This window comes from Giraffa tippelskirchi, chromosome 11, assembly GCF_054371585.1.
Source record: "Giraffa tippelskirchi isolate mGirTip1 chromosome 11, T2T-mGirTip1v1.2.pri, whole genome shotgun sequence".
In the NCBI taxonomy this organism is placed as follows: domain Eukaryota; kingdom Metazoa; phylum Chordata; class Mammalia; order Artiodactyla; family Giraffidae; genus Giraffa; species Giraffa tippelskirchi.
In genome coordinates this window covers 137,578,024-137,591,373 of record NC_137285.1, presented here as the reverse complement: position 1 = coordinate 137,591,373, position 13,350 = coordinate 137,578,024, and the positions used below count along the sequence as shown (strand labels likewise).

Here is a 13,350-nt window from a genome sequence, read left to right as displayed (position 1 = left end):
GAAAAGACAGCCTCACTTCATTCATTTTTGAGAATTACACTTTGTCAGTCATTCTGTCAAGTAAAAATGTTGATCCATGAAAGAAGAAAAAAATTAATTCAGCACACCACTCAATAGCACGAGTATTTTTCATGAAAAAGTGTTTTTCATTTTTTCCATGAAAAAATGCTCATGTATTTCATGTATATGTGAAATACAACTGTTGTACTTCAGTATGCAGCAGAAGTGCTTTATACATACAAAACATTAAAAAGAGGTATACTCAGGGATCAAGATTCAATAAAATTAATAATTTTTACTACTTCCCTGGTGGCTCAGATGGTAAAGAATCTGCCTGCAATGTAGAAGACACGGGTTAGATCCCTGGGTCAGGACGATCCCCTGGAGAAGGAAATGGCAACCCACTCGAGTATTCTTGCCTGGAGAATTCCACGGACAGAGGAGCCTGGGGGGCTACAGTCCATGGGGTCACAAAGAGTTGGACACTACTGAGCACACACCACACAGACACCATTTCATCAAAGACATTTTCAACGGAAACTGGCATTTGTTTTAACTACAAATTCATGACAGTGAAGATAACAGTGACTACTAGTATAGTTTGGTGCTTCTACCTTGATTCACACTAAGGTACTACTATCTTTACCCATCATTGCTTTTGCAACATCAGTGCAAACATTAACATATTTGACCTTCAGACCTTGGGGTTTCCCAAGGAGCTCCCAGACCACATTTAATACCTGACCCTCATTAGACAGTCTGACCCTCCCACCAAAAACACTAGAACAGCTGGAAAAGTGATAAAAATCAACTAGTTAAAGGCACTGGAGAGCTACCAGGGAAGCCCAGAACTTGAGGGGCTAAGATCCTGGAAAGAAGGAAAGTACTGAATGTGAGTCTAAGATTCTAAACTGTTTTTCAACATATGCCATTTAGTGATTTGTAAGCAGAGGCTAAAAACCAAGAAGAAATAGGCTAAGAGGCTGAGAAGCTTAGCAGAACTACCAACAGATTCACAGTGCTATGAAGACAAAAAGCAGAGTTCAGGACTTCCAAAAAGGAAGGGCTGTAATTTACCCTGAAGGGCTACACCCTAGAATAAGCAAGAACTAGAAGCAGAGGAGCCCTCATGAGCCTGAGGCGGTGGCTCAGATGGTAAAGGATATGCCTGCCGTGTGGGAGATCCAGGTTCAATCCCTGGGATGGGAAGATCCTCTAGAGTAGGAAATGGCAACCCACTCCAGGATTCTCGCCCAGAGAATGCCATGAACAGAGGAGCCTGAAGGGCTACAGTCCATGGGGTCGCTAAGAGTTGGACACGACTGAGCAACTTCACTTTCACTTTAACCTTTCATGCACTGGAGAAGGAAATGGCAACCCACTCCAGTATTCTTGCCTGGAGAATCCCAGGGACGGGGGAGCCTGGTGGGCTGCCGTCTATGGGGTCGCACAGAGTCGGACACGACTGAAGCGACTTAGCAGCAGCAGCAACTTTTTCTTTCATAAAACCTGAAACTCAGTCACCAAATCAGCTCAATCCCATACTGGGTTAAGATGATCTATAACTACTCTAAATGCTAGCAAAATGTGGAAGTTTCTCTAAACACAGATTAAGGTAACATCATCCAGAGCCTCTGTAATATTTTATATCCAGTGTTCAGCACTCAAACAAAAATTACCATTTATACAAAGACACTGGATCAAAAGGGAAAATTAATGATACACATGGACCCATAGAACATCTCAGTTATTGGAATTATGAGACAAGAACTTTAAAATGATCAATTAATACATGCCAATAAATATATTACAAAATGGAGAATTTGGCAGGGAACTGAAATTTTTAAAAATAGATACTCCAGATCTCTTGACAAATATAACAGAAATATTGATGGCTTTAACATCATATCTGATACAAGACAAGATTACTGAATTGGAACACAGATAGTAGAAAATATTCTAGCTGAAGAAAGAAAGGAAACAGAAAATTATGGAAATGCAGGAAAGATCATAGAGAGATGTGGGACATGGTGAAAAGGTCTGGGCACAGGCATTATTTGAAGACATAATAGCTGAGACTTTCCCAACATTTACAAGGATCTACAAACCCCAAGCAGAATAAATACAAAGTAAACAATGCCAAGGCACAATGAAGTTACTGAAAAACAAAGAGAAAAATTATAGAAGTAAGCAAATGAGGTAAAAAAACATATTGATATTACCTTCAAATGTACAACAATCAGATTGACATTTGGTTTTTCTACAGTTTTCAATAGAGGAACAATTAACACCATAACAGAACAGAATAACACCTCTAAAATGCTGAAGAAAATAATTATAAACCTAAAATTCCCTACCCAGCAAAAATAGGAGGCAATGAAACAATAATATTTGATTAATCCAAAATAGGCAAAAAATGAGTAAAGAAAAGAACATATAACTGGCAGAACAAGTGGAAAACAAAACAGTAAGATAAAAGATTTAAAGTCAAATATATCAGCAACGATATTAAACATAAATGGATTAGACACTCTAAAAGACAAAGTTGTGTGTGTGTTTATGTGTGTATAGATGCACATGAATAAATCATATGACACTTTCAAGAGACACATTAACCAACACCCACTTCAAGAAAAAAATTGCAAAGTAGAAGTGGAAATACAAAAGGAGGCAGAAAACTACTACTGCCATCCAAGAAGCTGGGGAAGAAGCTGGGGAAGCTCAGGGAAGACTTACTTATGGCTGGAGCTGGCATTTGACAGTGATAATAAATCATATCCCTCTACCTTTAAATACAGAAATAGAGAAAAACACATTCAGGAATCAAAATAATGGGGACCAAAATATGAGCTTCATAAATAACGAAGCTGATTTTGAAAACGGAGCTTGTCTTGCAGTCACAACTGGACCTCTTATTTATCAAGCTTTCCTCCCAAGTCTAGACCTCAGACTATCCCACCTGAGAGGAAGTCTGAGATGACAGAAATCCAGCCAGGTAAAAGGAGAACCTCCTCACATCCTTGTAGCTCTTGGAGTAGGGGCTCAAGAGTGATACCTCCAGAACTGTCTAGAGCTGGTTCTCAGCTCCAGTAGCATATTAGAGTCACCTGCGGAGCTTTAAAACCTGCCAGTGCCCAGGACACATGCCAGCCTACTGGAAAAGGCTCTCCAAAGGCAGGATCCAGGTATTGTCTTTTTTTTTTTTTAAGCTCCTCAAGTGATTCTAATGTATCTCAGGTTGAAAACCACTGGGTAAGGCAGGCCTGGGCCCCATGTAAAGTGTGTCTACTATAAGAAAGGTGGCTCGGGCACAGCAGAGAGGACATACACCTTCCAAACAGCATGAACCCAAAAGAAGAAACAAAGGCCTCATCCATACACATCCAGTTTTTTCCCCTGATCTCTCCAATTAGATAAAACCTTTCTTTTTCCTAAGGGAGAAATAAACATAGGAACTGTTGAAAGGGCGGAATTATCATCCCAATTCTGTTCTCAGGAATGGAGTGGAAGCATTTATCTTTGTGGCTGACATAGCTTTCAAACTAGAATTTAATAGATGGATAAGTCTGCACATAAAAAATAATTGGAGGAATAGAGATAGAGGAACATTTTGTAGCTAGGATTTTTTCCTTCTCAATGTTTTTAGTGATCTTCTAAGCAATGAAAGGATGATTTTTAACAGTCTCAAGCGTAAAGTAAATGAAATGCCTAAACTCTGAGTTGGCTGAAATATGCCATGCTCTCCTAGTTCAGGACCTTTACATATGCTCTTCTTATCCTGTTCCTATACTCTGCTGCCCACTCACCCCTCACTGTCCCTCCACCCCCTCACCTAGCTAGTAATTACTCATCCTTTAGATCTCAAGCTCTCTGCTCTTTATCTGATCCACAGAAAAATTAAAGTCCCCTACAATGTGCTCTCATAAGATCTAGAGCAATTCGTAATTATATATTTGTGATTATCTGGTTAATGTCCGATTCTTCCAATAAACTATGAATTTCCATAAGGACAGGAACCAGATATGTTTTATTTTTTATTTATTCCCAGATCCAGTCACGGTCATTAAATATTTATTGAATAAAAGCCAGGTCATTCACAGGCTACATAAAGCTGCTTTAAGTTGCAGATAAGGAAAATTTTAAAGAAAAAAAAAAGAGGGAGGGGGAGAGAAACTGATACCTTCATTAAAATTGGAAGTACTGGAAAGCTTGAAAATGAAAATCAAATAAGGCTGCCAATCTTCAAGCAGGAATCAGTTGCCCATTTTCATTCAGTGAAATCAATCACAACACAAGCACATACACTGGTCAAGAAACTTGTGTAATACAGTATAATTCTGAGTATCAGACCTCAAAATGGTCTCTTTGACCTTCTGCACTCATCCAGAGAACAGGCTGAGCCAGCTGAGGGGGGCGGAAATAAAGACAATCAGAAGTACTAACACATACATATGGAATTTAGTAAATTGGTAAAGATAACCCTGTATGCGAGACAGCAAAAGAGACACAGATGTATAGAACAGTCTTTTGGACTCTATGGGAGAGGGCGAGGGCAGGATGATATGGGAGGCCATTGAAGCATGTAAATTATCATATGTGAAACGAATCGCCAGTCCAGGTTCGATGCATGATACAGGGTGCTCGGGGCTGGTGCACCGGGATGACCCGGAGGGAAGGGATGGGGAGGGAGGTGGGAGGGGGGTTCTGGAAGGGGAACACATGTACACCCATGGCGGATTCATGTCAATGTATGGCAAAACCAATACAATATTGTAAAATTAAAAAATAGATAAATAAACTAATTTAAAAAAATAAAATAAAATAAAAATTAAGCTTAAAAATAACCATGAGGTACACTTAAAAAAAAAAAAAGAAAATTCTTTCTACTCTAAAGGGCAAAATAGCAACTAATTGTTGACTTTTCTGCGATCCCATGGACTATATAGCCCGCCAGGCTCCTCTGTCCATGGGATTTCCCAGGCAAGAATACTGGAGTGGGTTGCCATTTGCTTCTCCAGGGGATCTTCTCAACTCAAACCAAACCAGAGTTTCCTGCATTGGCAGGCAGATTCTTTACCACTGAGCCACCAGGGAGGCCCCTATAATAATTAATACCTATTCCAAATAATAATCTTTCTGGATATGCATGGCAGTAACTAACCAGGGTAATTATCTTGTCTCAAACTCATCAAAAGTTAATTTGATGTCAAATAAACACAGGGCACCAAACTTTGTGGCCAAGGTTTCTTTGGACAACTGGTCAATAGCACAGCACTGGGTTGGCTTCTTGGAAAAACTGTCCACCTGGGCTGCTGAAACAACAAGCTAAATCCCAGGGCAGCATCAGAGGCCTGAATCTTAGAGAATATTTATGAAAATGAAGAAGGTGAACAAATAAAGTCAATGGTAGAAAAACAATAGGCAACTCACTTCCTTGTTGCTCCAGGCAAATCTGTTGTTTAAACAATAATGACAGAATCTCATCAGTAAGCCTCTCAGCTGCCAAAATTATACAAGCAACTTGCCTATTTAAAATGTCACATTTTCCATCTGATATAAATATTTACCTTCTGCTCATATTCCTGAAGTGTAATACAAATTAGACCCAAAGATAAAACCCACCTTGGCACAAATGAAAAACTACCTGTTATCAAATTTCTGTAAAAATCATACTATAGTGAGACGTTTTAATGCAATCTTTTAAACAAAAGAAACAGACCTAATAGTAATAAAAAATAACTTAAAAATGTTTAAAGAAAACAATGTAAAAGTAGTGGGAAAAGTAAAGACAAATTTAAAATACTGATACAACAACGATACAAATTCACTGGCTATGCAGGATTATGTCAGAATACAGACTTTCTAATTACTGGCAAGAAAAGTAACCATCACAAAAACCTTCTACCTGTACACTGTTGTGCCCTCCTGTGAAATTAACTTTATGTTGCAAATGTATACATGCCGACTCCAAGTGCAGACGCCAAGGACTACCCACAAGTGAACTATATCAGAATCCCCTGGGGGAGTGGTTAATAACACAGATCACTAGGTTTCACAAAAGACCTTCTGAATTAAGCTCTTTTTTGGGAACAAGACCCAGGAATCTGCTCCTTTCCCCCAAACTACCCAAAACCCAGAAACAGTGTGCTTGCTCTACAAATTTGGCTTCCTCATAAATCCTTAGCAATACCTTCTAATCCAATCAGAACCCCTAAATTGCTCTTATAAAGAAATTCAGAGCCGCCTAAAGCACAGAAGTTAAGAGAACCTCTCCCAGGAGTCTGTGATTCCCTTAGATCTCTCATCTCCCTTAAACCAAGTAAGCAAGGGGAAAAAAATCTGCAGTTTGTTGGTTAATAGACTGCTTGAGAAACAACTCCTTCAGTGGAGTAGTGTTATGTTTGGAAGCAAAATAAAAATGTTAATTGCTTCCAATTACCAAAGCCTCTCAAATTCAGGGGGAACCAGAGAAGCCAACGCAGAGGCTTATATAGACAATTTACAGACAGCAGTCCACAGACCAGCTACACCCTGCACTTTAGCTTCTGTGTGATTAGAAAGAAGCCCTCCTCCCCAACAATAATGACCACAATGGCTGTTTATGACCACCTAATGACTGTAAACGACAAAGACCAACAACCAACTCCCCTGTGGAAATTGCCCCATGGAAACATTCAACATTAATTTTGAGAAATTCTTGCATATTAAATTAGCAATGAGAGTTTTCAAAACAACTCAAATTTTGAACATATTTCAAAGCTCCTTTGAGCAACAAAGGATACCTATGCTTATACAGAAATGTTAACCAGGAGAGGAAAAAGGCCTCACAAACGTCATGGACTACATACGTGTCAGCGGACAGCAGGCTCTCTCAGCCCAGCCTATGCAGGAGAAGAGCCCAGAAAAAAAACATTCACAACATAGCTTTAGTTTTAATTGTTTGGCTTACATATTAATAAATATTTATAAAAGCAAAGATCTGGATTTTATTTTCTTTCTTGTTTATTTTATGACCAACTCTCATAATTTTTATGGTCAACTGGTATTTTATGGCGCATTCAAAACTAATCTCAATTTACAGCATGATGCAGAAATTCTAAGAAATAAGAGTTTGACTTCAATGGTTCTACTTGAGACAATTATCCAAAAATCAATCATATGGTAAATGGGAGATGGGAGGAAGAAACTCTTTATTTCTTTTAAAACCAAAGACTTTACAACCTTCAACCAGCTTTGTTTGACCTTTCAGCTGAAATCTTTATTAACAAAAAAGAGACTGCAGGACTCCAGTTTTCTGTATCTCAGGGAAAGGAGAGGTAAGAATTGTACCCCACGCCCACCCCCCCAGAAAAAAAAACAAGAAAAGAAAAGCTGTCTAAAGTCTTACGTGTAGTTTCTAGAAAGAGGTCAAGCAGTGCAAAAAGGAAACAGAAAACATACCCTTGCTCAGTTGGGGATTAATCTCTTCATCCAGGTCTAAATCTTCTATATCAAGGAAATTGTCTACCTAGAAAAGGATTAATATCATTTTTATGCAAATCAGACCTAGAGAAAAAAAAATGCGGTTAAGAATCAATGAATCCATTTCTACAACACTCAAGTGCGCAACTGAATCCAATTTTCTCATTAACTTTTGAGGCCCAGCTAGAGTTCTTTGTGTTCACTGTGCTCTCCCAGAGACATCTGAAAGAAGCAGTAAATTTAGAAGTTGGCCTGGATTTTGTAGGCACCATAATAAGATCTCTAGACTGAAAGAAAAAATACAGTCTGGGGAATTTTTGAAAAGTTTTTGTTCCTGATTCTATCCCAGAATATATACCACCATCAAGACAGTCCAAAGCAGTGTCTCTGTCTTTTGTTTTTGTTTTATTGCTTTTGTTTCTCTGGCCAGTGATGGTGGTGGGTCTGACTGTTCTCATAACAGTGTGCTTTAAACTCCAAAGAGACAGAAGAAACTAAAGAAAGCAGGAGAGAAGGTTCATTCAAAACAAAATCATCCTGCCCCAGGTAATCACAAGAAAGGTGAGCAGGGCAAAAAATCAAGTGTTCTCTTTCGAGCAAATAAAACTGAAGATTACTTCAAAGATAAAAAACAGAGCAAATGACCTTTACAGACACAAGAGCAGCATTTCAATGAAAATTATTCCACATGGAATACTGCTTTCCACAGCAAGCTGACAATGAGACATTTTAAATTAACAAGATGTTAACACTTCATACATGAGCTGATTCATCTCAGGTGAATATCAAAGAGTGTAAATTAAAAAAATGATTTCACCACTGGCAGACCTAGCAAAGGCAGGATGTCGAAATGCCTTTTATGCTTATGATCTAAAACATGTGCATAACAAAATACTGTAAAATTATAAATTTAGATTTCATCATTGGAATTCAAAACACAGCCTCGGTCTTTCTTCCCCACTCTACTAATCAGACCATGGCTTTTACACAGGAATTAAAAATGGTAGCTTCCATTGCTTGTAAGTACATAACTGCAGTTATTTTTTGACATCCAAGTGACAGCAAAAACTTACCTTCCAAATGATGGTTTAACGCTAAAACTTGAGAATCTGTTATATTGTCATTTCTCTTAATGGTATAAGTTCAGGGGAATGAGAATCATGTTTCTCAACTGAAGCACCACTTCCATTTCTAAAGCTTTGAGGAAAAAAGATCCAGAACCCAGCCAACCAAGGACAGTTGAAGATAATCAAACATCATTTTTTTTAATCAAATACCATTAAAAAAAAATCATATGGACAAAATCTGCTCACTTTTCCAAATTTGTATGGGAGATAGCAAATCAGTCCTGTGAGGTTTTTGTGCTGTTTTTGGTTTTTGGCCATGGAACAAAATTGAATCTTGCCTTACCTTCACCTCCCCTGCTCGATTCAGATCACCTTGAAAGCAACTGCCAACTTTTTGGCCATCATCTATCATTATCTGAAAACCAAGACAAAAACCATTGAAGACATATTGATCGGAACTTGAAATAACCAAAAATAAAGGAGCTGATCTTGTAGCCCTTCAGGCACAAAACTCCCCTTCTGGTTTCTGTTCATTAGCTATGCTCGATGGACCATCACACCTTAGCGACAGCAGATTCACTAAGTCATAGGGGTAGTCAGGGAATAGGTTTCAGGAGGTCTGACTTCTACTTCTGTCCTCTAGACCCATCTACAGTGGAACTGAGAGTAACATGCTTCCCCTCAGTCTTCTCATGTGTAAAACAGGAACATTCCCCACCTCATTACCCCAGCTCCCATCCCATCCCAACGAACCTCTGAAGGACAAATCAGAGAACGCTAATACAACATTTTCAAGTTATTAGGAAAAAATATTGTGAAACAATTCTTTGCCTCTCACATGCTGGTTAAAGATTCAACAGAAAATGTAATTCCAATTGCCAGTGATTGCCAGTAGACAGGAAATCTTCTAGAAAAAAAAAAAGTTTTGTCCCTTAATTGTCTCTCTGGAATAAGTTATAGAATTACAGGCCTTCACTGTATATAAACACACTTCTAACATGGAGATGTTTCTCCCTTGCATAAAACCACAATCTCATATACAATTCTACCCACCATATCACAGGGAAGACATGTGAGATATAAAGTAGAAACTCAAATAGCTTAAAAAAATAGAACAGTTTCCACTAGGATTTCTTGATTGTTAAAAAACATAGCTAGAAAGAATGTGAATATAGTCTATGAAATCTTGAAGATTAGGAAGAGAGCATCTAACATTTATTGATTGACCAACGCTTGGAAAAACCAAGATAACACATTCTACTTTAAGTCTGAAGGACTGAATCCAGGACAGTAAAAGAAACTCCATTTACACAGAGGATTATAAAAAAGGAACTCTTTTATCCCAAACAGAAGATAAGCTAAAATACAGAAACAATTACATGAAAAATCTGTAGATGGCAGATCCTGATATTATCATAAAAGTTGGCTGTTGAAATCATGAAATGTAATGATGATTTTCAGTAAAGTAATCCCGGGGCTCTCCTTCTAAAATCAGGAGTGTGAGTTACGGATCCAACAACTATCCAGTGTTTTTTATATTCTTACAGTCTCTTGTTTTAAATTCATGATGAATTTTTTTCTCCGCTTCTATAAATGTGCTATGGTATTACCTGCTCCTCTTCCGAACACTGTGATGACATACGAAGAAAGGTGGCTTTATTGCTAAGACGGTGGTCATTTGGTTCATTTCTCTGAGTAAATTTTATTGAAGTAAAATTGTTTTCTGAAGAATTAGTTCCAAAGGCTCCTCTTTCAGTCACATTATCTGAAATGATAAATTACATATTAGAAAACACCCACCACATCCAGTCTAGTTTATTTTGTGTTTATTGAGAATTTTTCTTCCAAACAGCAACAGAAAACTTTTCAAGGACATCTACAAACTGAATGCTTGAAGCATTAAGTACTCTTAACCTATAAAGTTATTTCTAAAAATGCATAAAGGACAACACTATTTCATTCACTATTCGATAAACATTTATAAGAGCTTACTATGTATCCAGCATTGTTCTCAGCCTGTGTTAAAAGGTCAGTAAAATACAGTATTTGCAAGACTCTCAGACATTATCCATCTCATTTTTTTTTCTAAATTTGAGGGTTTTTAAAAAATATGGAAGCAAAGTATAGATGATTTTAGAAAATTTGTAAGAGAAAAAAATTAAAACTAGAATATCACTCATAATCCTATAAGACAGAAACGCTGCAAAACAATTTTTTCAGTGACTATTTTTCTCATCTTTTATCTATGCATCCATAAACTTCTAAAACAAAAATGGAACTGTACTATATATATCATATTATAGGTCAACTTGAGAATATTTTTTCCATATTATTGCATATTCTTCTGCGTAATTTTAATGATTGCAGAGAATTCCATTGTATATATTTAACATAGTTTATTTAACCAATTCCTATTCTCAACTATTTAAAACTATAAACAGTAAATACCTTTGTACTAAATCTTTGGACATTCATGACTATGTACTTAGGATAAGGCAAGAGTCTAAGATTTCATCCTAAATTAAGAAAGAATTATGATAACATGATGCTGTTAACAGAAATGTGGGGGATAAATTCAGATGAAAGAGGACAAATTAACCTTTGTCCCAAGTTGCATCTGAGGTGCCAGAGGAAACTGAGGGAAATGTACCAGAGGCAACTGCAAATGTAGCCTAAAATGTGGGAAAGAGATCACAGCGACAGGTAAAAGAGCTAGTGAGTCAACTACACTGTGGTCATGGTTTAAGCCATAAAATTATTTTTAATATTAGCAGTAATATTAAAATAAATAAGGGTTAATGCTTACTTGAGTGTCAGACAGTCTTTTATATGCATCTCATAAATCTCATTTAAACCTCACAACGGCCGTAGCTGTAGGTGCTGTTAGTAGCCCCATTTTTCAGATGAAGAAATCAAGGCCTACAAAGAGCCTAAGTAACCTGTTCAAAGTGACACAGCTGGTAAGTAGCCATGAGGGGATTTGAAACCAGTCCTTACTAACCACTTACTGTGCTATGCAACTGAATTGGGAGAGTAGCATTGACATAGATACACTACCAGGTGTAAAACAGACAGCTAGCAGGAAGCTGCTGTATAACAGGAAGCTCAGCTCAGTGCTCCGCGACCTAGAGGGATGGCATGGAAGGTGTGGGTAAGAGGAGGCCCACTGAAATCAGTGGGATTTTTGTTCTAATGATCTCAGGCTGGTGCAAGGTAGCCAGAATCCTTTGTCTGCTTCTGAATACCTCATCTTTGGTAGAATTAAGACTTGTAGGGCTGTCTATAGGACATTTAACACAGAAGTACTATTGGGGAGCAGAGGTAAGGTGCAAGCGTGCATGCTAAGTCACTTCAATCGTGTCCGACTCTTTGAGACCCCATGGACTATAGCGCACCAGCTTCTTCTGTCTGTGGAATTTTCCAGGAAGGAATACTGGAGTGGGTTGCCATTTCCTTCTCCAGAGGACTTTCCCCCACCCAGGGATGAAACCGGCATCTCTTCCGTCTCCTGCATTGGCAGGCAGATTCTTTACACTTGGCACCTGGGAAGCCCATCCTTTAAGTCTAGCACAACCTAAGTCTAGTATTTCCAGAGAAAATACTGTGTACCCAGCACAACACTACTGTAATAATCTATTGACTTACATATTTGAAAAGCACAGTGATGTCTGGGAGGAACAGATGCTCTCTAAGGACAAGTTCTATTTGTTCCCGTAATCACTCAGTGTACTCCTCTGCCAGTTCCAAGAGAACACCAGGTTATTTGACAGATAACCAGATGAAACTCCTTCAAAATAAAGAGCAAAATATAATGAAGTCCTGGCTTCTGATGCTGATGTGGAACGACTGTTCAGGTCTCAGATCGAACAAAACTTCTCATTCACTCTTTTAAAACTTCTTCCTATTGTACACATACAGCTTTCATTTTTAACACACCGAAAGATGCAGAAAAAAAACTTGTTCTCTGTTTGACTCAATCTACATTTGAAGACTCCTTCCTAAACTTTGAAAGTAGTTTCACAAGAGTACACACTGCTTTACTCCAAAGACCCTGAAGTGCTTCTTACAAAGGCTTTCATCATTTTAAAAAACAAAAGCAAAAAAAAAAAAAATTAATCTCTGGGCAGAATAAGATAGGGAAAAAGTTCCTTTTTAATATGATAATGACAAAATGGCGGGTGATGGCACAGCCCAGGATCCAAAGTGGCCTAAAGCCTGATTCGAGTGCCAGATGCTCCCTCCCAGAGTGATTCCAGGGGCGATCCAAACATCTCATCCAAGTGTGCGTCTCATATTCTTCTGTTTCTGTTTTTCATCAGAGTCTTTTCCCACCCTTTCATCGGATCCCTAATGTTTCTTGCTTTGAAATAAGTGTCAGACATAATACACTTTAGAAATCTAATAGCAATATTTCAGAGAACAAGTACGTTTTTGAGACCTGAAAGAGTGTTTCTTTTGGGTATTTCTGAATCAAAACTTCAATACACATGAAACAAAGGTTGTTGTTTTTTTTTCCTAAAAGTTTCATTATTCTGAAGCAGCAGAATTTCAATTTTCTTTTGATACCAAACAGACAAGCTTCCAACAGAGCTCCCTTACAAGGCTACCAACTATACCTATCATGTCTATTTTCAGGCCAAAGAAAAAGTTTACACTCCTGGAAAAGCGTTTAAACTACTCATACCTTGATAAATTAAAACACCTATCATAAATTGGCTGTATATCTTCCAGATGAAAGTGATATGTCTCAGAGAATTTGGTTTCGAAAGACATTTTTAGAAATTCAAATTCCCCCATTCAAGACTGTACTAGTGGCCATAAG

At 37.9% G+C, this 13,350-nt stretch overlaps 1 protein-coding gene across 7 annotated transcripts in view; it reads right to left on the bottom strand.

Annotated features, from left to right (window-relative positions):
* The window catches only part of IFTAP (intraflagellar transport associated protein), a 62,470-nt gene that overhangs the window by 12,490 nt on the left and 36,630 nt on the right, over window positions 1-13,350 (bottom strand). For 6 of the 7 annotated variants that reach the window (XM_081544692.1, XM_081544689.1, XM_081544688.1 and 3 more), the window contains 3 exons: window positions 10,139-10,293; window positions 8,872-8,943; window positions 7,441-7,507 (listed from right to left, as the gene is read on the bottom strand). In XM_081544692.1, coding sequence (XP_081400818.1) covers window positions 7,441-7,507; window positions 8,872-8,943; window positions 10,139-10,293 — 294 coding nt within the window. The remainder of the gene's footprint in view (window positions 1-7,440; window positions 7,508-8,871; window positions 8,944-10,138; window positions 10,294-13,350) is intronic. The other variant, XM_081544693.1, reaches the window with a different exon arrangement.